This window comes from Thunnus thynnus, chromosome 13, assembly GCF_963924715.1.
Source record: "Thunnus thynnus chromosome 13, fThuThy2.1, whole genome shotgun sequence".
Classification (NCBI taxonomy): Eukaryota; Metazoa; Chordata; class Actinopteri; order Scombriformes; family Scombridae; genus Thunnus; species Thunnus thynnus.
Window position 1 is genome coordinate 11,376,699 of NC_089529.1, and position 26,838 is coordinate 11,403,536.

At 40.8% G+C, this 26,838-nt stretch overlaps 2 protein-coding genes across 2 annotated transcripts; both read right to left on the minus strand.

Moving 5' to 3' along the window:
- Nucleotides 1-2,474: 2,474 nt before the first annotated feature.
- h2ax (H2A.X variant histone) lies at nucleotides 2,475-3,116 on the minus strand. The gene has a single exon (XM_067607884.1). The coding sequence runs from the start codon at nucleotides 3,041-3,043 to the stop codon at nucleotides 2,615-2,617; it is 429 nt and encodes a 142-aa protein (XP_067463985.1). The 5' UTR covers nucleotides 3,044-3,116; the 3' UTR covers nucleotides 2,475-2,614.
- A 572-nt stretch (nucleotides 3,117-3,688) lies between these two features.
- On the minus strand, nucleotides 3,689-26,326 carry c2cd2l (c2cd2 like). Its single transcript, XM_067607883.1, has 15 exons — nucleotides 26,045-26,326; nucleotides 25,286-25,735; nucleotides 14,241-14,336; nucleotides 13,762-13,881; nucleotides 13,011-13,121; nucleotides 11,936-12,049; nucleotides 11,687-11,786; nucleotides 11,467-11,599; nucleotides 11,242-11,306; nucleotides 10,859-10,980; nucleotides 10,098-10,266; nucleotides 9,880-9,981; nucleotides 9,202-9,335; nucleotides 8,322-8,535; nucleotides 3,689-5,848 (listed from the first exon to the last, which is right to left on the minus strand). Exons 2-15 carry the CDS (start codon nucleotides 25,649-25,651, stop codon nucleotides 5,598-5,600), a joined length of 2,097 nt encoding a protein of 698 aa, XP_067463984.1. The 5' UTR covers nucleotides 25,652-25,735; nucleotides 26,045-26,326; the 3' UTR covers nucleotides 3,689-5,597.
- Between the last annotated feature and the right edge of the window lie 512 nt (nucleotides 26,327-26,838).

Sequence of the window (26,838 nt, forward strand, 5' to 3'; positions counted from 1 at the left end):
CTTGGAAAAGCTTTCCCTCCTTGAGCTAACATTAGGTAATACCTTTTTGTTCCATTCACTGTTTCTTCAAGCTGTAATTAACAAAATGTGGACACAGTGTCTTTTGGATGAAGTCACTTCAAACTAGAGGATTAGACTGGGAAAGCCAATGTTTGTCTGCACTTGGGAAGAAGCATGTGTGACACAGACACTTTGTCTCTCAAGTCAACAATGTCTATAACTTCTGCCTCTCCTGTGAAATTACAAGAATACTGATGAAGCACAAAGAAACAGACAAAACAAAAATCTCTAGGAGGTTTCCTTTTTCACTAACAGCTGAGAGGAACACCGCTGGTAAATTTAAAGTGCCAATCAGGAAATTATAGTCATCACAGCCAGCGGACATTCAGGTTTTTTCCTCCCAGGCTGGAATTTTTAGCCTGGCTGTTGGTGTTGGACACGTTGTCAAGGCTAGAGTAATTGGTTCAGCCTGTCCTGGGCTCAGTTCAAACTTGGTGCGTCATGCCGCTTTTGCCACTAATAAAACAGTCAAAGCAGACAGAAATATCTGCAAGCTCTAGCTACTCCTGCTGAAAGGTTACAGGTGATTTTAGCTGCACATGTCTGAGAAAGCAAGCAATCTGTGCCACAGATGGCATCAAATGACTGCATGTCTTAAAAGAAAAAGGTTTTTAAAAAATATGCAATTATCAAGTTAAACTAATGGAAAACTTTTCAGATATTTTGACATAATGTTGCTAATGGTGTTTAATGGTGCTTTCATTTCCAGAAGAAACACTTTCACCATCTTTAAAAGGAAGACATAATCGATATTGCGTGTGATTATGATCAGGATCTGAGTTGAATATCTGATGGAACAATGTGCGCAATGAGCTGTCTTCCATTGTTATTAAATAGAAAACACATGCACGGATAAGAGGGGGGGGGGGGGGGGGGGGGGGAAGAGTGACAGCCCTTTTTCTGAGGAATGACAAGTTATTTGTACAAAACATGTATCCAAACTCTCAGATATGAAACATCTGACCTCTGGTGGCAAAGTCAGGGAAGTGCACTCCCTCTATCATGATAATAACTAATATTTTTGTGTGACATTGTCTGATCTATACTATTGCTATTTACTACTATTGTAGCTAATATGTGTCATTTTGAGACAACAGTGAGGACAGAAACTGATATAATTTAGATTTGAAACTCCTAGATGTTTGCAATTCAATCATTGAACTGTGTTATTGTCTTGACAAGGTGCAGAAAGCTTTTTTTATGCAACCTGGTGTGTTTTACTGACATGTCTCAAGAGTTTTACTTTCATTGTAGACTTTGTTGGCAAGCTGAGTTTTCAGGGTTTTCCCAGATCCTTGTGTTCACATTTGTATAAATAGGTGGCAAATGTTAATCTTATGATTCCCATGATGTACTCTGACTTTATCCAAATTGCCTTTGCATCTGTCACAAGAATAGTGTCTCATTTCTGGCACTTCTTAAATATTTCGGATGATGGAATTAAAATGTTGATGTTATTGCTTCCCTTGTTTACTCTTTGTACAAATACCATATGTATTTGATTGGATGCCACTGTAATCTTACTGGTAAACAGGCTGCAGTTGTTTGTTTCTTCACATGTAATGAGGAAACACCTGGAGCTTCAAGCAGAAAGAACCGTTACTGTGTTATGCAGGTCATAAGCAAACAGATGTTTAAAACCCCAGTCAGGGCACTTTAACCCAAAGAAAACAGTTTAACGAATAAAATTCCACACGTGTTGCTCAAAACAACTCAGTCTAACTGTGAAAATGGGTTTATATGTCATCATATGAAGTTTTCAGTGTCTTATGTTTGATACTTGTGCAGTACAATAGCTCTGGAAAAACCCTCATGAAGATGATGTTTCAGTCTTTGGTGAAACTGTTTGTGTTTATTAAATATTATTGTCATTTTGGAGGGAGTAGCTTGTGATGCTTCTAACATTCAATTCATTGATATAAAAAAGTGAAATTACAGCAGCACAGGGTCAAAAATGACTAAATGAAGACCTCTATGACAGTTTCAGCTAAAACTTAATATCATGACCTTCTTGAAAATAGGATTTACTGCTGGTTTATTAGAGTGTATCAGTTTCAGCTAAGTGCACTTAATAAACCAGGGGTTAGATCAGGGATTATTATTTTTGACTAGGTGGAGTTTACACTCTATTACACTTCAGGTAAGCAGTATATGAACTCCAAAAGGAGTCCAAAGCTGCACAGTCATGGTAGTAAGGACCAGATGGACAGCAATCTGCTGCATGACCTGGCCTATGAAACTAGTCGTGCATGTCAGTGAGTCAAGGCCTCACCGTTTCCCCCCATCAGACCTGTAATAGCCTGCTCAATGTTTATCAACCTAGCTGCCGAATTACACCACGAATTATACTTAGAGGCAGATCATGTTAGCCTGTCTGAGTCTATAGGACGCTAACAACGAACGGGAACGACCACTTTATTATAAAACAATGCGTTTATTAAATAGAAACATGCGAAAATGGAACAAGACAGCGATAAAGAGGAAAAGTTGCTCTTTCAATGAGGGTGGGTGGCCCTTAAAAGGGCCTTTGGGGTGGAAGTTGTTAGCCAGGAGGCTAATACTCCTGAGACTGAGAGGAGGCCTTCTTTCCCGCCTTGCCGGAGCTCGGTGCAGACTGGCCGGTCTTCTTGGGCAGCAGCACGGCCTGAATGTTGGGCAGGACGCCGCCCTGGGCGATGGTCACACCACCGAGCAGTTTGTTCAGCTCCTCGTCGTTGCGTACAGCCAGCTGGAGGTGACGAGGGATGATACGGGTCTTCTTGTTGTCCCGGGCTGCGTTACCGGCCAACTCCAGGATCTCAGCAGTGAGGTACTCCAGCACGGCGGCCAGGTACACGGGGGCTCCGGCGCCAACTCGCTCCGCGTAGTTCCCTTTGCGGAGGAGACGGTGCACACGGCCGACGGGGAACTGAAGGCCGGCCCGGGAGCTGCGGGTCTTCGCCTTGGCGCGGGCCTTAGCTCCGGTTTTGCCTCTTCCAGACATTGTTGAGTTGATCTACCGTGGTTCGACACAGCAATCAAAGGTTTCCAAGTGAATTGGGAAAAAAAACAGCCTCACAACCTGGATATAAACCCCACGCTTTGTCCCGCCCTAAAACGCGATTGGCTTTTGCGGTGAAAATAGCTAAATATGATTGGCTCTGAAGGGACAAAGGAAAACGGAAGTCAGACACTATTGGCGTAGTTGTCCTGGTCTTCAACCAATTAGAACGGGCGCTCTAGAAGAAAGAAACGCGATTGGCTGTCTGGTTGTTTAGACGCAAAGGGGCGGATACAGAAGACCAATCCAGTGTCTTCCCTCCAGCTTCAAGTTTTTGGCGCTTACAAATTCTGCGGTAAAGCAGATCTAGTGCAGCATGTATTTTATGCACATTGATGCTGCATGTCACGTAGACACAAGCATATTTTCAGTTTACCTTTAAGGCTCGGTCATGTTTTATCTATCATCAGGCCAATTTATGAATATTCCAGGTATAGTTTGCCTCTAAGAATAAACCTAAATGGCTCTACAAAGGCAAATTTTGTATTTATATCATAAAACAAAGGGTTCCATGCCTTAAGGTAACGGAATAATGCATGTTAAAATGGATAAAAATAACAATCAATAAGTCATTCAGTCAGATCCAGATTGAGGCTTCAAAAATAATTTATTTTCAATAAATTAAACATTTTCAAATATAACAACAGAAATAATACACATCTCAAATTTTGCAGCCGCTTTCTGTTTCACACTCCAGCCATATATACATATAATGTGCCTTTAGACACTGAAATGGCTTTGTTAATTTTTTTCAGCATTCTGAATTGGTTGTAGATTTGTAAAGCACATGGTGCATGTTCATCACAGTCCTTATATAATATAAATATCCTTTCCTTTTCATGATGCAAAATAAACCTGAAAATTAAATAAAATTACTTAATTTGGTTGCTCTGAAGTCCCATAATGAATGCAGTAAGTTAAAAGATTTTTCTTTTTCTCTAACATAATGCAAATGTATGTACATTTTTACATCCTGATTCTACCATTTTGCCTTTGAAGGATGCAGCATACTCCTTTGAATCTTAGCTTGAGTATCACGTCAAAAGGATCATATGTTAATTACTGTCTCTAGTTGCTAGTAGCCATTTCATATCTAGCCCTGAGTACGTCCACTCCACACATCACTGTGTCGCAAACTTTGAATAAATATCAATCCTGTTGCTCCCAATGTCTCTGCAGAGCATCTCTGAACACTTCCTTCAGACTTCAAAGTTCAGTTTTTTCCAATCCAAACTGCAGAATTGTTGCAGTATTCGCACTGATGTGAAACTTGAGGTTTACAATTAAAAATAGATGAATAATGCTCTAAATGTTAACACACAATTTAGTTTTTAGGTTTATAAAAGATTTTGCCTGCAAACGATGCAAGACATTTTATGAAAGCACATTAGATGCAACCTTGCTGCACAGTAATGACGGTTATTGCGATAATTTTATGTCCATAAAAGTATCAGCTGAAGTCTTAATAATGTGTCTAAATTCACTTTTGAATTAATTGGAGTCAACAGGAGAGACAAGGACAGCAGGACCTGGACATGTTTTTTTTTAGTTTAGTTTTTTTTTTTTTTTTACCGACAACAGTCAAAATTTAAAAAGTTTCAACTTTGCCCACCTTGAAAAGTCTGCTAGAGATCCTACAGTATGTGTTTCACTGACACTGATAGACTGTATTTATTGTTTTAATAACAAGTCTGAGTTATTCTGAAGAGACGATTCAACTGAAAAGAAGGGTTGAAGTTTCAGAAGCAAACTGAAATGCATTTATGAGCAGAAATTTCAATGATATTTCACAAAGTACCTTTATAAAATAAAAAGTACAATAAATATATGATCTTTTTCTTATAGATACAACATTGAACAACATTCTAAAGCCATGTATAAGCAATTATGAATGAACATTACAACTAGATTAAGAGTGTTTTTTTGTTAACTTATTTAAACTATGTTTAAAATTACCTTTGTATGGAAAAACACAGCAATGTCTATTTTACAGTGTAATGCAACTATGATGACTTGTTTTAGTAAAATAAATAGCACTTGTTTCATGAGAACCACATAATAATAAATTACTTTTATACAACCCAAGGATTTTACATGTGCTGCTAAAAAACATAAAAGTCCAAAGTGCGACCAACAGTGTCATACTGGAGTTTTATATCATTAGATAGTTTTCGAGTATTTCCACCGTCAGTCACAATCAAACACTCCTGCTATAGTTTGTGTTCGAATGGTCCACAAAGCAGCAAATGCCTCGAAAGAGATAAGCTTCATAATCACTTTTCAACTTCAATAATGCGATTAAGTGTGACTTCTGTCCTGAAAGTGCAATAATTTCTCTCCAGAGGAAAGTCCTTGCAGAGGTATCCTCCCTCTGAGATGTACAGGTGACAGCCCACCTGGAGTGTTCAACCTGTCAAAGACTGGATTCTTACAAATGTTTAGTTCTTCTTCTGACAGTAATAGCAGGATGACACAAGTCCTGTCCCTGCAATGATAATCAGTTATCCAGTGAGCTGGTTCCTCCGTTGGTACTGGTGGCTTTGCCTTTTGATTTGCCTGATGAACGGAAAGAGAAGCGTTTGATGAGACGCCGAGAGAAGCTGCCAGACTTTTTACGGCTGCTGGTTGCAACAGCAGCAAAATTAGTGTCCATGTTGGAGATGTCTTCATGCGACTGGCTGAGGCAGGACTCCTTCTCTCGATGTCTTCTGCGGAACAACAGCTTCGTACCACTCTGTAGAAAGCCCACTGGAGGAAGCAGACAGAGTACATCACTGCGTTAAAGAGGCACCGATCTGTGTAATGAATTAATTCACTGATTTCATGTCACAGCTCTACTGTCAAATAGAATGAATGTTCTTTTTTAGCACTAATAAGTCCTTTAAAGACCGCTTTGGTCTGGTTGGGTGTGTGCTGCAGCATGGACTCCAGGGGGCAGTGGCAGGACCGAAGTCATGTTATATGGCCTATAAATCAGTGATTGCTCAATTGAAGGTTTGATGTTATGTAAGCCTGATTTGTTTGCAGATTTGTTTGCATCACACGTAAGTTTTTGCAAGGATTTATGTATCCACTCTAAACTACAATCAAATACAATAATAAGTCCTCAGCTGAACTCAAGCAGCTTCATAAAACAAAGAAGCTGCCTTTACAAGTGGAAACACAGCTGTGTACAAACAGGCCAACTACACATTTCAGAAGGCCGGCATGGTAGCCAAACACAAACACTCCCAGAACCTGAAAGGAAAATTTGCATCTAACGACCCAGCTGTTGTCTGGAAACCACTGCAGACCACCACAAACTACAAAAAGTAAACCCCTCACAATTATCAACTTGCAAACGACTTCAATTTATTCTACAGATTTGACGCCTCTCAATCTGAGTCTGCTCCCCCATCCCCCTGCCTTCCACTTCAAACCCCCGAGCCACCTAGCAATCCTCCGTGCTTCTCCCCCCCTTCCCCCATTGATGATAACCAAGGGGGAAGTCTGCAAACTTTTCAAAACCCAGAAAGCCAGAAAAGCCCCGGGACCAGACTCTGTTTCTCCATCCATCCATCCCCATCAGCTCTGTGCAGACCAGCTGGCCCCTGTTTTCACAGACATTTTTAACCACTCCCAGTCCCAGCCTGTTTCAAAAAATCTATCATCCCTGTCCCCAAAAAGCATAAAATCTTGGAGATGAATGACTACAGACCTCTTGCATTAGCATCCTTGGTTATGAAGTGCTTCGAAAGGCTTGTGTTGAGACACATGAAGACCATAACAGATCCCCACATAGACCCCTTGCAGTTTGCCAACCGGGCCAACAGGTCAGTAGAGGATATCATCAACCTGGGCCTCCATTTCCTCCTCAAGCACCATGACATCCTAAACAGCTACCCCAGAATCCTGTTGCTGGAAATTCAGCTTTGCATTTAACACCATACGACCAGAGCTGTACCAGCTAGGCGTGCCTGACCCGATCTGTCAGTGGATATTCAGCTTTCAGACAGATAGGATTCAGTGTGTGAGGACAGGTAAGTGCAACTCCGGCACCCTGTCCCTCAGCAATGGAGCTCCGCAGGACTGTGTGCTCTCTCCCCTGCTTCATCCTTTACACTAACGACTGCACCTTCACCAACTTCTCAAATTCACTGACGAAACAACGCTGGTCAACCTCATCCATAACAGCAACGAGTCAGGAAGTACAGCGGCTGGCATCGTGGTGCAGTGCCAACAACCTGCAGCTCAACGCCACCAAAACTGTTGAGATGGTAGTGGACTTTAGAAAAGGCGACACTGTCTTGCCCCCCTTCACACTAAACAACACAGCAATTCGATAAGTTCAGTCATTTAGATTCCTGGGCACCACCATCAGCCAGGACATCAAATGGGAGAACAAAACACTTTCCATCCGTAAAAAGGCTCAACAGAGGCTCTACCTTTTGAGGCAACTCAAAATATTCGATCTGTCACAGGGAATGCTGGTGCGGATTTACACCACCATCATCCCGTTCATCCAGACCTCCTCCATACTGTTCTGGTTCCTCTCAATCACCCAGAGAGAGAAATACAGGCTGCAGCCCATCATCCACAGCTGCAGCCTGCCCTCCCTCCATGACATCCACACCTCCAGAGCCAGGAAACAGGCCAGGGGCATCCAGACACAAGAACGCTTTTTTCCCCTACGCCATAAAACTCATTAACTCATAAGCCTAACTCCCCCCTCAGCCTGCAGACCTGCTGCTATCTGTCCCTGCACCTGCCACTAACGCCCCCCCCCACCCACCCACCCACCCAGTGTAACAGTGTCATCATAACAGTGTCTGTGTTAGATTTTTTATTGAACCCACCCTATGTAACAGTGTCCATGTTATTTGTTAGATTTTTCACTGAATATAAATGTCTTTGTGTGTTCTGAAAGCTGAACCAAGGCAAATTCCTTGTATTTCTATACTTGGCTAATAAATGGTCCTTGAATCCTTGAATGTGAAAAATACCACTACTACTACTGCTTTAATGACAAGAGAAGGTGCAATCAAACAATTTGCAAATCCAGTATCTTAATTGCAGAATTTTGTATTTGCAAATAGCATTAGACACTAATGGAAACTGAACATCTCCCTCTATGCTTTTAGTACAAAGACAAAGCAGCAAACTGTTGTTGTCTTTGTGTTTGAAGTATTCAAGATATTCTCTGAGATCAAACCTGGTAATGTGCAGCTGAGGACTGTCTTACCTTTATGGTCCTTGAGGCTGCGGGTCTCCAAGGCACCAGTGGAACCAGTGTCTGATTCCACATCGTCTACAGATGGTCGCTCCGACACGTCGGAGGGTGTTGTTTCATCTGGGTCCTGGTGATGCCCCGCCCCGTAATGGTTGCCATGCATGGCCGCGTCCATGGCTGCAGCGTAGCCGCTCGATAATGCACAGTCATCTTCTGAGAGCGGAACCTGACAAGCCGTAAATTGAAACAAATGATGTCCTTTTAAAAAAATTAGCATGTTAATTAAGGGGTTATTTTGTCAGAGACAGAGAAACGGATGTTGGAATCCCAACTTAAAAACGCTGCTTAATATGAAGACGTCATGTTATTATTATACATTGTTATTTTAAAATAAGCAATGTTCATCTTACACTTTCAACATCATGACACTTACACATCCCAGTGAAATGTGTGTCAGGTTTCAACTGCAACCTCTTGCACTGAATACATTTCTACAGGCTTAAAGGCAAAAATCAGGTCAGAAGACTGCTGTAATGTGATCCAATGGAGGGCTGTGACTGTGGACTAAATTTGGATAAAACTAATTTTTCCTGGCTCCATTTCATTGTATTTTATATTCCCTAAAAGTAGCATTTGTAGACTTTGTTAATGGCTCACTGATCATGTATTTGGTGTGAAGTTTGGTAAATCATCAAAGAAAAACTAGCTGTGCAGGTAACTGACATCCTACTGATAATAGTACACTGAAAATGATCGAACCAACTTAAATAAATATACTGCACTGCAGGTCTAAAAATGAATAGAGGAACATCTCATGACTCCAGTTTTATTTTATCAGTGAAGGCAGAAATTCTACAACATACTACATGTGACATAATTTCCGTTCTCTGACCTTTGACACGCCCGAGATGATCAGCGTGCTCCTTTTTGTTGGTGTCTTGCGCGCTACTTTGGAGGCAGACTCTGTCAGCTGACGAATGGCCGTCTCTGCAACAGGATCCAGGCCGTTCGAGAGGCGGCTGCCCTCTGAGCAACAAAAGCACAAATATGTAAATCAGCATTAAAGTAGTGAACTTTTTTCAAAAAGTACAGTTACTTTTATACAACCCAAGGATTTTACATGTGCTGCTAAAAAACATAAAAGTCCAAAGTGCGACCAATAGTGTCATACTGGAGTTTTATATCATTAGATAGTTTTAGAGTATTTCCACCATCAGTCACAATCAAACACTCCTGCTATAGTTTGTGTTGAAACATTTTTTGTTGCAGTGCATGACAGTTTGAAAATGTGTGGCTAATCAGAAATATCTACCAAACTACAAAGAATATTATTTTTATGTCTAAGACATATTGCACAGTTAAGAAGGTCTGTCATGTTAATCAGACTGTTTTGTACTTCCATATGAGCAAGTTGTTTACCTGTGACTTAACTACATCAAGGCTTTTTGAGCCTGGACATAGAGTGCATGCTGCATCCCTCTCATCTCGTGTTACACTGCTGCTTGTTGCTTATCCTACTTTGCATCTGTTATGTAAAACAATAGGTCTGGCCTGTCAGTCTAGAACTCACTGCTAAGATTGGGGCTGCTGCTGCCGCCTCTGCCATCAGACAGGATGGTGGGTTTCTTCTCGGTCACTTCCACTTTGGATGGTGAACACAAAGGGGAATCACCTGAAAGACATCATAACTATTTTATGTCATCGTTCATATTATTACAACATTTTTTTATCGCTCGTTTGTTGTACGTCCACCCCGTCACAATATAATAATTCATGCTGTAAATTTACCTGGACTGCGTTCCAGTTTCAGTCGAGACTGGACCGTGGTCACAGTGGTGACGATGGTTCCGTCTGGCATGATGGTTCGGTCCATGTCGACTTTCTTGGTAGGAGTGAGTGAGGAACGAAGTGGTAAAGCGTTGAGCGCGCGAGGTTCCTCTGATTCCACGTACAACAGCTGGAGGAGTCAAAAAAACGTAACATGAGAGAGACTCAGACGCTCCTACAATGCTCATATTTATGTCTTTTCATTTAGCAAATAAAATGTGTACTAGTGGTGGAGGTGGGCACTTTATTTAAACTCGCATCTGGAAATACAGGAGAAATTTTAGATGACTAATCAGTGAAGTTATAACAGGTTGCATGAGAGGTACGGGAGATGTTATCTCACACTCTGTAGGTTATTTTTTTCATCTTTTTGTTGAGAACAACAATGAATGTACCAATATGAAATGTTAGCCTACGTACATACTGCAGATGTTTTGTCTTTGGACAAAACAGCAGAGAAATCTGTAGATTTCAAGAAGGAAAAAAAAAAACCAAGTAACCCTAACAATAACTCCTAACCTGGCTGAAAAGGCTAGAAGAGATCAGCTGTAAAGGCGTAACAATGGACTATGTATCAGCTGTTATACAACACGCTCTCTCCTTTTGTTGTGATTCTTTGTTTCATTCCAGCTTGCTTGATGTTAGATAATAAACTGTGATGTAACTGTTACACTTCATAGCACGACAATGTGTTTGAAACAGTTTCACATCTTGTCACTCACCTCTGCGGTGATGGTAGCGTTTGGTGCCAAGCCGTGGCCGGGGCTTATTGACAGTGTATGTTGTCCTGTAGGAACTTTGTGCTGGAGGTCCAAGGCTATGGAGGCGTGGCCGTGCAGGAACTCTACCAAGATTCAAACAAAACACACGTCTTAACGTCTTTGTATAAACAGCATGAAAGCTGTTCATTAACTAGTAGTTCTGAGGCTGCAATAGGAGCATCTCCTGACATTTCTATTCCAAAACGCTAACAGAGACCATTACAGTGAGTCTGCCAACAGAGCATTTTAGACATTAAAGGTTTTGCTTAAGCAGTCTAAACATTACTGCTGATCAGGTTTCTGAACAGCATCCAAAAGTAAATTGCTATCGAGCAGTGCCTTACGTTCCCTTCTGCCATTCCGCTCCAGAAGTCTTATTCTCAGCTCTTTGGTTTCTGGGCTCAGCTCCCTTCAACACACAGGACACAACTCTGTTAGCATTAAAGTGAAACCCCACGTCTACATTAACTGGACTTTTTCTCCAGGCTGGTTTTTCCCCTTTATGTTGGCTTGAAAGCACACAATCATGACACATTAACAGCCGTTTGACGTCACAGATGCTTTCTTACAGAGTCATTTCTTCGCTCCATTCCAGTGGGGCGTTGGGGTTGCTGGGAGCAGACAGGAAGCAGGTTGTCCTTTCTGTGGAGGGTTGGTCCAGGGTCAGGACGCAGCACAGCTCCCCAATTCTAGACCACTGACCTGCAAACACACCGCGACACAGTGAGACCTCGGGAATCAGCAGGGCGCTAGACTGAAATGATCTGAAGCTGAGAGAATATATCTGACCTTTACTTAAGGTCGCCCTGAGCTGCCGAAGCAATAGGCGTCGCACCAAGACGCTCTGGGGTACAGAATTTAATCCCACTGATAGATGCTCCATGGGGGCCTGAGAGCATGCAGAAAGAAGGGTTCAGAGCACAACAACAAAATCACTTCAAGCACAGGATCCACCATATAGCATTAAGTCACAAATGCATTTATTTCAGTCTTATTGCAGCTGTTGCTGTTAGCAGGAAAACAGGAGATGTTTCTCACCAAAGGACTGGATGCACAAGTCTTGAGGTTGAGGACCATGGCTGGTTGAGTGCTGAACAGAGTATCCTCTATCAGTCCTTTAATCATGTCCAGGTCTACCTCACCCTCAGTACCCTGAGAAGAAGAAGAATCAACAGATTACTCTCTGATGATAAACTGATATGTGTTGTAGCAGGACACTATGGACACAAATTGGGGCTTTTATTCAATTTTTATGTCTGATATCATCTAGGTCAGTCTCTAAACGTTTAGACTGAGGACAATCTCCCAGGTTTCGTTGTTAAAACTGGGTGGAAACAATTAGAGAGTTTAAAAATAACCCTGCATTGCAGAATCAATCCAAAGTCTTTAGAGCGGCCCTTCATGTTGGGGCAATGACATGCAGTTTACTACGGAGGAGAATAGAGGAAGAGCATCATTTCCGGTAAGGCGTGTCCCTGACAGATTTTAAGGGGTGTATGTTTGTTAGCGGCCGCTCTCACTGCCTCTCAAGCAACTACTGTGCATTTAGAAATCCCCAGACGGTAGGCGGAGATCTCTGATTGTCTGGTAATGCGAGACTAGATATCATCTTACTTCTAATAATATCCATGAAAAACAAATAGGATGTAAAAGTTTACCACCGCTTTAGTCTGAAACCAATTTAGTTTGTTCAAAAAACATTGCATTTTGGGGGGATTGAACGCATCCCAAAATATCATACTCATATTTGTCTTGACTACAGAGATCAAATTTAGACTTTTATTCTTGTTTAGATTCAGTGGGTATCCCAGAAGGCCTTTCATCAGTAGTGATAACAATGTCTTGTGCTACATATTTTGTTTTTGTTCCTTATTTTACTGCTTTTGTTACTGTCTTGACATTCAACTCACATGCAAAACATTCTATGTTAAATCTTAATTGACAGAAAGTGTGAGCATCTTCTCAGGAAAAAAAAAAATATATATATATATATTATTAATTAATTATTGTGCATTTTCTTTTTTAAATTCATGGAACATTTTAGTTCACACACCCTGGTGCCCTCATGAAGCTGGCATATCATATTAGTGGTATCAATATCAGATCATCTCACCTGTCTCTGCAGCTTGCATGGAGACAAGGTCAGAATAAACGATGGCTGTTTGGAGAGAGTCCAGGACATCAGCAGTCCCTCGTCCTCCACGTCCTCCAGACACACAACCACCTGATGGAGACAGGCAGGTGGAGCAGGGTTGGAAAACACATTAGACACAGAGGAAGACAGCAGGTCGACAGGCATGCGGTGGTTCTTTTACAACTGATCGCCACAGTATACTAGTAAAGATGTTATGTGTGGCATTTTTACATCATTAAGTAATTACCACACAATTTCATTTAGAGGCCTCTTCCTAGATAATTGGCAGCCTCTGAAACACTGTTTACATTAGAAAACTACAGGATGGGATTTTTTTATGATACAAAACATGTAGAGGGTCCTGTTCTTCCAGTGCAAAAAGAAATATTTCTTGTTATGCTAGGTGTTGGAAGGAGTGAAGTGCAGATATCAAAATATCAGCAAGAGAGAAAACAAACACTACTGTGACAGGAAGGAACAGAATTTATGGGAAATTGGTTCTTAATTTTGATCAATGTTAGATGTTCTTAACTATGATGTGATTAGTGTGCAGTGAAATACACAAAGGTTCTGTGATTAATGACAACTACAGTAAAAGCAGGACCAGTACATGCAATTTACGGGTACAAATTTGAATAACAATGCAAATGATGCTCTGATATTTTCATTTGTTTTAGAGGTCTGCCATCAAATGTGCAAATTGCGAAATCCAGGTGGTGTGCTTTTGTACCTTTGCCACCATAGGTGCTATACTGATCTGATAGGTATCCATGGAAACGGCAGCTGGTGACTGCTGGGTGACGGTCACGGGAAATGTCACTGTGTCCACCCAACATTTACAGTGTAAAACCTGTCAAACAACAAAAGGCTGTCAAAGGACAAAACTAGAAAGGGAGAAAAAGTTCATCCTTTGAGATGTTTCCGCAAAAACAAGATTCAATCATTACTAACAGACAGTATCAAGGTCCTCAAGGTACCATCATATTTTCTCTTTGACTATTGATTTTAATAGTCAAAGAGAAGATATGATGGTATGATCTAGTCTTACTGTTGTTAAAGAAAAACTACACGATGACATACACAACTTTTGTATCAGATTTTCTGGCATGTATTGCTCCAATTAAAATTGGCTGGGTGACTGGACGGCTTTACAAGTTAAACCTGTGTTTTTAACAGCTGTAATGAACATTTACCACAAAGATGACCTACCATTCGGTGTGATGATTGGTCAGTGCAGGTCACACTATCTATTGCGGAGGCAGCAGTAAACTGGAGACTGCTGTCAAAAGTGATCTGGATGGAGCTCTGGGAGAGAAAGAGGAAGAGAACAAACACCCTAAATATTACATAAGAGAACAAAGAGAGACACTTGGGGGTGACATAAAAGATTTTGTACTGCAGTGATACAGTCCTTAATGTGACTGGCTAGCCGTTAGTCATAATCCTTATGGATCTCTTCTGAATTAGCAAATGAAACTGCTTCTTTATCACTTGAACTAAAATGCAAATTAACTGGGGCAATTTATGAATTTTAAGCATGTTTGGTATCAGTGGTTGAAGAACTCGTAGACTGTCACATACACTGCTGATCACATAATTCTAATCACACACTTAAAAAATATAAACATTGTACTCCAGCAACCTCATCATCTTTGCAGAAACAGAAATGTTCCTTTAGGCAAAACTTTGTGACAGACTCCAGAGTATTAATGTGTAATTATTTTTTCTCAAACAAAAGGTTCACCATGACAAAATGTCAGTGTTAAGTCTGATGCAGAAAAAAACATGAAGTTAATGTAATGTGGCAAAGCAGTGATTGAAGCTTAAGCAGCACTGTGGATTTGTGCATTCGGATGAATAGTGCCTGAAGATACTGGCAAAAGATTTACAACATATGTTTAACCAAAGGCTGGTGGGGAGTACATTCAAGTTAATATGAGGTTTTGTAATAATGCAGTTTCAGTTTCATTAAAATGTGACTCTTTTAAGCTGCTCAGAGGACACTGTGCTTCAGCCTCTATTATCAGAACTGCCTCCGTCAATGCTTAGTCACAGAAAAGCAGCTTTTACTGTCTGTGCGCTAGACTTGGAAGACACCCTTCACAAGAGGAATTAGTATCTCTGTAGAAAAACAATTCACCAGAACCGTGAAAACACCAGTGGCCTACTATCACTCTGTATGTGTGCCAGAGGATCTGTTTCACTGGATGGTTTTAATTGGCTCAGGAGATGTAAGTGAGAGAAAACAAATCCCCTATTGTCAGGGCATATGTTCCTCTAGGTCCAAGTCCAATCTCTATCAAACACAACGGCGGAGGCGGGGCAGAGGTGGAAGGATGATGTAACAAAGTTTGTGTCTGCGTGTGTGTTGGTGTGTCCAGCCAGAAGGGCAGGAAGCCAAGTGCAATGCTGCAAGCTTACGTAGGTTCCCTGGACCAACACTGCAGTCACATGATTACACCCTACAACCGGCTGTGTTTACTTCGGTTGGCTGGAGCCTCTAAAACAGCTCAGTCACCCAACCATTCATTATATCCAAAGTGCAGAACAAATATGATGTGAGGTATTTCAGATTGTGTAGCCTTAGAAAAACATTAATCACGGGGTTGTGTGTGGCTCATAGATGCATATTGCTAAAAAGGTTTGCGTCCCTGCAGTCAAACATCACAGGCATCTTTGCAATGAGGCTAATTAGAAACATTACAATGTTATGAGCAAATCCTCCTGAATGTCAGTGGTTTTTTGGGGCACCCACATTCTGCAAAAATTAGCATGATGGGAACCAATAGAATTACGTTTATATTTAGATAGTTTCTCAGCATTTTGCCTTTATTAGGCAGCTGGGAGTGTATGAGGATAGAGAGTGTGGTATGACGTGCTTGATGTTTTATTTCAATCATGCTAATAATCCATGACGAAAAGAAACTGACAACTTAAAAATTCTGCATATTAGGACACATAGCAGTGCAGGACTGTCAAGATGAGTCAATCAAAATCTCGCATGCCTGAACCCATGCCTGGAGGTTGGGTCATCAGATTTTCGTTTCCATTCCATTTTTGTCAGCTTGGCTGGCTGCGTGGTTCTTGGGATGCCCATATTGGTTGGTCCACCGATTTGGTCCAGACTGAAACATCTCTACACATACTGTATTGGATGAATTGCTGAGAAATTGGATTAAGTGTGCTGACTTGTGTTTACCTGACCTTTAATCTAACACAATCATCAGGTCAAATTTCAAGCAGCCCAATACTTTCGTTTATGTCTAAATACTTTAAAAACTGATATTCTCATCAGCCTCAGCTGTACTTTGTGTTTCATGTTAATCAGCAAATATTGGCATGCTAATATGCTAAACTAAGATGGTGAACATGGTAAACTTTATACCTGCTTAACATCAGCATGGAGCTGCAACATTGCTGTAGAGTGCAGACTCTTAGTCTTGTGTATGTCAAAAATGCTAATCCATGACAAAAAGAACCTGCCAACTTTATATTTTTGCATCTTACCTTAGGACACACAGCAGCACAGACTTGCCACGATGTGTCCATGAAAATCTTGCAAGCCTGAGAGACGATTGGGTCATCAGATTTACAGTCTGTGTTGTTGCTACTATTTGTTAAAAACAGGGTGTTGATAGAATTTTCTGTTAAGAATCAGTTTCAATGCCAAATTTATATGTTTTGTGGGCCGCAGTGTCAGTTTAATTTTTGATTTTGAAGCGTACATGCCTGGAGGTTTGGGCTGAATGGTGCAGCCATCACCCAGTCTGGTGTGTTTCCTCTCACATGTTTTGGTTTACCATGTCCCTCAAATAACATATGGTTGGAAAATATTCTAATATTACTGAATTGAATCTTTGAGGTAAAGCCTAAAACATCTAACTGGTTGTAGGTTTATGGTTTTCTATTCCTTCAAAAATTGATCCCACTGGCTTCTTATGTAGCCATCTGGTGCGCTGTGGTGTTGTGTATCCTCCTGGCAGAGGCCACAGAGCTCATTCTGTCATGGATAGGGCACTGCTAGCAGCATAACCACTTATTTGTCCTTGTGAATCACCACTGTTCAAGTGTGTACGTGCAGGGTATTTCTGGAAAGAGATAGTTCCTGAGGACATCTCTGGTGTCACTTTAGGTTTGTCAGAATCACCCCCTTTGGGTCCGACTGGCTGAACGCCTCAGAAAAGCATGTGGGTCAACCAGAAATACACTCTGCCGGTGGCTTTTGTTGACCCTCATCTTCTTTTCCTGCCTTTTCTTTTAGTAGTGTCTATCTGAGGTTCAGGTTACATAAGTGACAACACTTATGGCAAAAAACTACTTCTGAAGTAAGTTTAGTGATTTTGAGAAAACATATACAAAAAAATCTACTGTCCGTAATGTAGAGGTGTTAGAGCTGAAAACATTTTTTTACATGAATACACAGTTTTGCTAAATGTTGGAGTGATTGTCCCAGTTCTCCAAAGTAAACCAAAGTGTGTTTAATGGGTTTTTCCAACTCGATATTTATCAGAGTTCGATCACACTTAAACTGCCTGTCTGGAAAGACTATATTTAGTAAATATATTCTGTAAAGTACTCAAGTAACCTGAGAGATTAATGTCTGCCACAGAAAGACTGTAAATTTTGGCTGATGAAGCGAAACTGGCTGGTAAATTTGCATCTTATCAGCGGCCGTGAGCGAGGGATAGAAAGGTTAGTTTACTGCACTATCATAGCAAATGAGTGCTGAGTGCTTAACGTCCCCTGTCGTTAAGAAGAAATCTACTTGAGCATAATCACAGGGCATTAATCATCTACCAGCAGCTTCCAGTCAGAGAGGGAAGATGTGAACTGTGGCCTAGGGCTAATCACCAGGCTCTTTGTATTTGTTGATCTTGAATGGACAGGGAGCTTCCTTCCCTGCAGATGCACACTTGTATGCTCTATTAGTCCTCCTCTACCACCCACTGAACCCAGTGACGGTAGCTTGACATAATGTGTCAGCTGCAGATGCACACACAGTCTGGCGATGCTATTATGATCCGCAGGTCTGAAGAGGCCAACCGGTCCAGTCCTTCAAGCCTCCTCCACGAGCTAATCCAGCTAGAAACATCTGAATGGCTCCATATCAAGTCCTTTTGCCAAGACAAGATTATATCCAGAGGCTTCTGCAGTGATACTTCAGCAGACAGACACTTCCTCTGGATAAACAAGTGAGTCATGAAACAAGCTGCATCATGGAATTACTGTCCAAAGACGCAGGAGGAAGACCAAAAAGACAGTATATGCTGTGGAGGTTAGCATTTTATGCTGCTGAACAGATTGTTGTTTCTATGTTTAACATGCCTATGTTTAAGGAAAACCAATACCGTGCAAACCATCCTCATAGCTTGTGTTTCATGCACGTTAACCGCCAGCTAAATCAGATGATGTGATGTTGTAACTGGTATAAGAAGTAAACATTGTCATGTTAATTGTACAAGTGTTTGTGGATACAAGTACAGTACATCTAGTGACCTGTGTGTGTGTTAATGCAGCAAGCGGACGTCCTTCGCCACATATAGCTGCAATGAAGCCATAGGCCAAATCCATTATTATTAAAGGGGCACAGGGAGAGTGAGAAAAAGGGGGGCGGGGGTCAGTGGAGGTACAGTAGACTTGACATATCTTCAAATCTGTGAAGAACCCAGCTGCAACACAAGGACAGAGCTCAACCACTCTGTTTTTCACCCTGGGGTTGCGATTCTCTCCTCTAACCTATCTCTCCAAAGACAATGCAGCTGTAGAGCCATCAAACTCACACAGTATACTTCCATGTGTTGTAGTGTTTCCTGTATTTTGAGTTATTGATGTAGACCTACCTAAATATCACATATGCCCACTACAAACAGATATAGAAATGCAGGCATTAGTATAGGGCTGGGCAATATATCGATATTATATCGATATTGTGATATGAGACTAGATATCCTCTTAGATTTTGTGATATCATGATATGGCGTAACTGTCGTCTTTTCCTGGTTTTAAAGGCTGCATTACGGTAAAGTGATGTAATTTTCTGAACTTACAGACTGTTCTATTATTTGCCTTTACCCACTTAGTCATTATATCCATGTTACTGATGATTAGTTATCAAAAATCTCATTTTGTAAATATTATGTGAAAGCACCAATAGTCATCCCTACAATATAGTCGCAATATTGATATCGAGGTATTTGGTCAAAAATATGATGATGTTTGATTCTGTTCATATTGCCCAGCCCTACATTTGTGTTTACTATTTGCTGCTATTCCCTATGTTTATGTCACTACTCCCAACCTCCCTGTCAGGATTCAGTCTCTTGAATCATTTTTAGTCTGGTCTTGTTATTTTGAATCCTGGACTTCAGGAGTCAGGGTCAGGTTTCCCCTCAGGAGGGTCGCAGCATTCTGACGACACTAAGAATTAGTGATACATGAGCTGTAAGCTTGCACTGTTTACATGGACCCCCATGAGTATTGAAGCATTGCGTCACTCTCTACTGCAGTGAAGTCAAGAAGGCCGAAGACAATATCAACAAGGACAGTCAGACCTGAAATGAATGTGAACTACAGATATGAACATCTTCATGTAAGACTGATAAAAACTACCAGGTCACCAAGCACAGAGGAGCCTGCTCTGTGAAGCTCAATATCTCTATAAATAAAAATGAACCCTAAAACACTCTTTGCCATGTAAGTTTCCACCTAAACCTTAAAACCAAAATCCAACAATACAAGGCATTGATGACTAAATCCAACATGTTTGATATTGCTACTGAAATATCCGTAATGTTCATCCCTATTACTGTGAACAGCTTAACTCACTAAGTGCAGCTACCCAGTTTCCAGTGAATATCATGTTTCACAGTGATCTTAAGAGCAACCAAGTCTTAAAAACCCATGATGTGAAAGGCCACACTTACAGGCAACACCAGCCTGCATATCATATTAGCTCATTTTCCACATCATGTGTGAATAAAGAGTAAGATATTCCAACAAATTACCCAACTTGGGACCTAGTAAGACTTTCAGATTTTTTGTACCGCAGCTCTAGTGAGAGCAAAGATATTGAAGAGGTTATGATACTCTTACAATAGATAGTTTAAGGGCAGTGTGAGTGAGGCAGTCATAATACACTGTCAGCTCTGCGTTAAATAAAAATGATAGAAGGAGTATCCACACACTAAATCAAAGCTCCCTTTAATTTCATTTGGTACTTTTCGACCAACTATTTTTCAGGCAAAGGGTGACTTAAAATCATGTAAGATCAAGGACTAATGGATAAAATGTGGCTAAAATTCTCTATCATGGTGTATGTCATTTTATACCACAAATTTGTGATATATAATGCATTTTCTGAAAAATTTTAAACAGTGATACAGGAATTTCTGTTTTTGGTTAAACCAGCAAATCAAATAGTTAACAAATGGAGGTATTTCATCACATTGATGCAAATATATAAAAATCAAACATGACCATAGAAACATTAATAAGAGCTATTAATAAGGCAACTATGATGATATAAAGGGTTTGGTTAATAGCTGGACCTGAACCCATTTATTGGGCCCCATAATCACTTTTAACATGGTATATTTTTCATTCACCACTTTTTGATGATGACCAACTATATAGTTTGAGCTGCAACTAACGATTATTTTCATTTTCACTTAACCTGCCAATTATTTTCTTTGATTAAAGGAACAGTTTCACATTTAAAGAAATATGCTTATTAAATGTCTTGCTGAGAGTTAAATGAGTAGATTGATACCACAGTTTCAGAGTGAAATTTTCTGCCACAGTGCATCATTTCAAGTATCATGTATCATGTTGAGTCTCACATGGAGAAAGGAGAAAAATCATTTGTGAATCAATAAAAAAAGCCCAACATAATGGGGCCTGCAGAGTGAAAGGTTTTGCTGAACCCTGTTTATTAATTAACTTGCCTTTATTTGGATGAATTTCAACATAATTATTTAAAGACCTCTGTCAGCATCAATCTAAAATGCCGGAGAAGTACTTAGGCTAATGCTATAAAGGATTTGCATGCTAATCCCAACATGATGACACCGAAGCTGTATCTTCATCGCCCTGTGTTCCTCCGGAGGGGCTCATGTTTTGCTGATGTAGAAACATAATTGTGAAATGCAAGACAGAGGTGAACGTGAGTCTTCGGGACCACAGTTTGGGCCGTTGCTGTAGTGTCTGTTTTCCAAGCGGCCACAGCAACATGCCTGGCAGGTGGCAAGTGCTTATTGTCTGTAAGAAGCAAAAAATATCTCCACGAAACCCCCGACAGCAGGTTTTTCCAATCAAGTTTTGAGGGAGGAGGTGAAAAGCCAGAACATAAGGTGAACCAAGTTATAACAAACAAGACAAGGATTGTGTCTTCAATCACAAGGCCACGCTGGCTCTTAGATATACCTCTAGGTATATCTATGTAAAACAATGTTTGTCTTTTGTAATCTCAGTGTCATGTTCCAATCAGTACCATAAACAAAGTGAAAAAGTGATTTGCATACGCCCCAGACACATTCAGAACATCAGATTGCTCTGCATGCAGACACAATGACTGGTAGATATTTTATTGTGATGAGTGAGCTCGGGAAGCCTTGGCTCACACTCTCAGTTCACAAACTGAACGCCACATGGACAAAGAGGCGTGGACAGCTTGTCTCTCTCTCTCCACTGCCACTGACGCATTTATTCAGTCTGGAGAATTATCTTAAAATAAACGTCATATAACTTATCACTGGCAGGTGAAAAACTTGTTTCTACTTCTTTCTAGCCTGTTAATTGCATTTTCTTTTAGGTTCCCCAAGTGTTTCATAAGCCTAAAAGTCAAACAGTCACAGATCAAACCTACAGAGAGCCATGAAGATATAAGGTTCTTACATTAAATCAGGCTTTTGCTGAAAAATATCCATTGCAACCCTAAAAAAAACAACGCCTTAAATGAAGCCTGTCTACTTTCTACAATAAGCCTCCCTTGTGTATTTATTATAGCCAAAGGGTGATTTAGATTCAAATTACTAGTTTTATTCCTAACAGAATATCTGTTCTATGAGCAATTACAGCTAGATTGTATTCTGATTTATTTTCCATGATTGTTTGAGAGAAATACAGCATGTTTGTCCTCTGGAAACTCCATTAAAATCTCACTGCATACTCCAAGGTTCACCCAAAGTCACTCTAATGTTGTTGAGTTTCTTAGTAACTGACAGCAACAAAGGTCACATTGGATCATATAACCATTGGGCAATTGTAAGATAACTAAGCTGGCACACTCCCATTTACCACCATAAAGAAAGAAAGAGATGCAGTTCTAAAGATTCACTGAGCCCTCTAATTACCAACACAAAAATTAAGCTACTTAACCCTTTGATGAAAACAGATAACATAAAAAGCTCAGCGGGCTTAATGCTGCATACCAAAACATATGTGGTATGCAGAGAATATATATAAAGTAACTTGAGGGAATCACATGAAGAAATGTCAACCACTATAGCACCGTGTGTATACAGGACAGTAACGTTTACACATTTTCATGTATCCTTCTCAAAAGGAGAAGGTACTGTCCTCTTCATTTTTAATGAAGGTCCTGAACACGACACAAAGAATATCCAACTTTAAGGGAGCAGTTTGACATTTTGGTAAACACACTTGTTCACTTTGTTGCAGTGACTTCTTGGAGTCTTGTCATGAGGTTGCGAGGCAACCAACAGAGACTCCCAAGAAGCCACTGACCCGGCCAAGAAATAGCTCCCTGTGAAACCACAACTTTTTGGCTTTTGTGCAGATTAAACAAACCAGAGTTAACATGTTAATTAGCTTTAGAGAAGCTGGAAAGTGTTATTTTTCCCTTTTGACAAAGCCAGGCTAGCTTTTTGCCTCTGCTTCCAGTAATTATGCTAAGCTATGCTAAACACTTCATACTTCATAATGAGTGTACAAACACGAAAATGGTATCTATTAGGGCTGCAACTAACAATTATTTTCATAATCAATTAATCTGTTGATTATTGTCTCGATTAATCGATTAGTTGTTTGGTCTGAAAAAGGTCCAAAAGTGGAGAAAAATGTTGATCACTGTTTCCTAAAGCCCTCAAGATGTCGTCCACAGATGTCTTGTTTTGTCCCGACCAACAGTCATCAACCCAAAGATATTCAGTTTACTGTCATAGAAGACAAAAGAAAACCTTAAAACATTCTCATCTGAGAGGCTGGAATCAGAGAACTTTTTTTCTTGAAAAATTACTCAAAACAATTAATTGATTATCAAAATAGTTGGCGATTCATTTAATAGTTGGCAACTAATTGATTAATCGACTAATTGTTGCAGCTCTAATATCTTCTCATGAAGAAAAACTGTTCCTTCCAGATTTACATTTATTACTAGTAAATCTGGATGATAAGGTTTTATAAGATTTAGCAAATGTGTGCAAAATCACAATGGTTATTGTTGTCTGTTTTTTATTATTATTATTATTATTATTATTATTATTATTGTTCTTCTTATTATTATTATCATTATTATTATTATTATTATTATTATTATTATTATTATTATTATTATTTGGTTTAAACTTGGTAGACAGACGGCCTTCGGCCAAACAGATTAATTAATTTGGTTATGATGGTGATGAAACTTGGATTTCAATCATTGCGTGTGCTGCCATCAAATACAGTTGGGCAAGTCTAACATCTTTCTAATCTGGGTGCTAAAAACAGGCAAAGAGCAGCTTGTCATACAAACAGAGTCATATTCATTGCATCATTAGGCTACAGCCAAGTGTATTTTTCATCACTGAACAAATATTTCAAAGTATTTACTTGAACATCTGAGAGGAGGTCTTTCAATCAGCTGAGGTGAGTTGACCCCGTATGAATCAAAAAATCGAGTGCTGTTTGTTGTCCACGCTCACTTCTATAGATTGATCTGACCCCTTTAAACTCCCCGTCAACTCATCTCTCTCTCAACACACACACTTTCTAAGCGGGGGATAGAGGATCCATCTCCTCTTCCACTGCTCATAGGAAACATCTGACTGTGTGGCAGACTTTGAATCACAGATCAAAGGAACTGTTTTCAAAGGAGAAAGACCTTTAGAAAGTTATGGTAAGCCTCTAACACATGCTTACTGTGTGGAGCACTGACCACACTGAAAACCACTAGTTATGTGTGAAGCAGATCAGAAGCAGGTCAGACTGAGCTGGTTAGTTTGGTGGCAAAACAGTGATGCAGTTATTCGTTCAGACTTAAAAGTGACTTCCAGGTTTCTACTCTAAATGCTGCAGTTTTAATATAATTTGACAAACGCTGCTTTATCACTGGCAACAAAGGTTACGAGCGGCAGGAAAGGTGAGACAACCGTTCTTCTTTCTTGGACAACAGTATCGATTGTGCCTCTTTCTGATGTGATTGAACACCCCTCAACTCCCACCCTCCACCCTCAGGCAGAGGTATCAGACTATTTATATGAGGTGTGGGTGTTCATACTGTAGCTACGCTGACTGGTCTTGCCTCCCCGCTCTTATTCGCATTGATTCAGAGCTGTTACGCAAGGCTCTACCCCCCCATCCTCTTACCGATTAGAGACACTCCAACTCCCACACCTCCACCTCCCTGCCTACACACACACTCTTCCAGCGCACATGGGCACACCGACTGTGTGAGCCCTTGCTTAACTATGTATGCCTCTGCTTAGTGGAGTAACCTGCTCTTTTACACACTGCCATCATGTTTATTCAGTCCTCATCTGCAATATGATTTGTGCTACAACTCCTTTCATTAACAGCTTAAAGATCCCCTCCGAACATGTATTAAAACAAATAAAAAGACTGTTTGGAGCAATATTGTCTGTCTGATATGGTTTTTCCACAAAAAAAGTGTAATTACCATGTTAAAATCCTTAAAATGACGTCTACTCCTTCTCCCTCATTAAAAATTCCAGAGTCTATGAATATGCAAGTTTCAAGTTTCCATATCACACTTGTGTAAGTTGAATATTGAACCAGGATTGGCTCCAAACTAGTTGTGATGTCACAAATTATGCTCGTAGACCCGCCCCTTCAAATTGGATTTTTAATGAGCACAGAGAAACTTTCCACTTTCAACAGATAAATGGGAAAACAGCCTTCTAGTGTCAAATCTGCACATACATCATTCTGTACAGTGAAGCTTAAACATCCAACTGAAGGAACAAGAATAAAAACACATTTTTGAGCGGAGGGAGACTTTAAAGATCTCAACTTACCCCATGCCTGCAGGCTTGCTCATTCAGAGCTTTGATCCAGGTTCTCTGCCAGTGCTCCCTGAAGGACTTGAAGGAGAACAGGGAGGTCAGCAAGCCTTTAACCCCGGCCTCAGATGCTGGTCCCCCATCCCGGCCCGAGCGCAGCTTCATCAGGAAGCCCCAAACACCTGCAGCCTGGCTCTGGCGGGGCTGCGAGAGGGAGAGCTGCAGCGAGGCTGTTCCTCCTCTGCCCAGCTTGGCTGTCCTCCTTGCTCTCCACAGCCGCAATACGGTCAGCGAGTACTGGAGCAGCCATGCCAGCACGATGAGCAAGGAGGCTAGGAAGAGACCCACCAGACACAGCCAGCCCAACTCCTGGAGCTCCATCACCGTCTCCCGGAGCCTCTCATATCACCAGGTCCAGATGGAAATATCAGGACTGTCAGTCAGAGCAGACCAGCCTCCTTTAGCCTGTGAAAGGTGGCGAACAGACAGTCAATCATCCAGCATTTTGATGCCTACTTACACGCTATAACTGAGGAATAACCCAGAATACACAGGAGACACGCAGAGATGGTGGCTATAACCGCCATTAACTTTAATTTGCTTGTTTTGAGTGGCGTTAAAACACCGCTTGTGTGTGTATGAAGCACTGAAAACTGCATTAACATTACGTAGATGTCTGAGAATGAGTCGTGTATTATCACAGAGGACGATGCAGCGCAGGTTAACATACAAAACTCGGCGTCGACACTCAATTTGAGCTACAAACCAACCTACCGTTTAACTTGAACGGTCCGAGATGCAGGCTGGAGGGAATCGAAAGCAAGTAATCGTAACATGAAACGGGCTTCATGGCGATATGAAACGCTGCCAGCAATAAATGTGTTTGTCCCATCTCAGAGTCATCTGCGATGTTTCTAACGATGTCTCTCTGCTGGCATCTACTGATTTAAAAGCGGAGCCATCACCTACAGGCTCCAGTAGGTTTAAAACCTCCGCTGCTCATACCCTCCCACTGTAAGCTCTCCAGAAACAGCAGCAGCGGCCCACAGATGGCGCTGTGGAGAAGGAAAGCGGCGTTATTTCTTTTTTACCACCCGCATTCTGTGAAGACCCGCCCTACTCTGCCTCTGATTGGCTCTGACCCTGATGTGCTTATTTTGATCCAATCATTTCACTCCTCGTGCCTAAACCTAACCAATCTAACGAAGGAAACGAGTACTAGCCAATCAGAGACAGAGTAGGGCGGGTCTTCGCGCAATGCAGGAAAGAAAGCGAAATCAAAAAGGAAGTGAAAGACACAGCCATTCAAAATAACAGCAAAACCTTAAAATGTCAAAATCATTTTCAAACCAGTTTTTGTAATGGTCGTTCACAGAGCAGAGGGCTCTAAAAGCCCCCAGTTCACCGTGCATCAGTTGGGTTTTGTTTGTTATATTATTGGTCGTATAATAACCTTGCAACATCCTACTACAATGTGCAATACTGGTGCAATATTATTTTCCTGGTTTCATAAACTGTAGTGTGTTTTTAAATTATTTTTTATCAATGTCATTGGTCTTTGGTTTTGT

Excerpts from the sequence above, each read along its gene's own strand:
- h2ax (XM_067607884.1), bottom strand. The coding sequence starts at position 3,043 with ATGTCTGGAAGAGGCAAAACCGGAGCTAAGGCCCGCGCCAAGGCGAAG.
- c2cd2l (XM_067607883.1), bottom strand. The coding sequence starts at position 25,651 with ATGGAGCTCCAGGAGTTGGGCTGGCTGTGTCTGGTGGGTCTCTTCCTA. Across the intron at positions 12,050-13,010 it reads CATGCAAGCTGCAGAGACAG|GGTACTGAGGGTGAGGTAGA; the intron begins GTGAGATGATCT and ends TCTTCTTCTCAG. Across the intron at positions 9,982-10,097 it reads GAAACTGGAACGCAGTCCAG|GTGATTCCCCTTTGTGTTCA; the intron begins GTAAATTTACAG and ends GATGTCTTTCAG.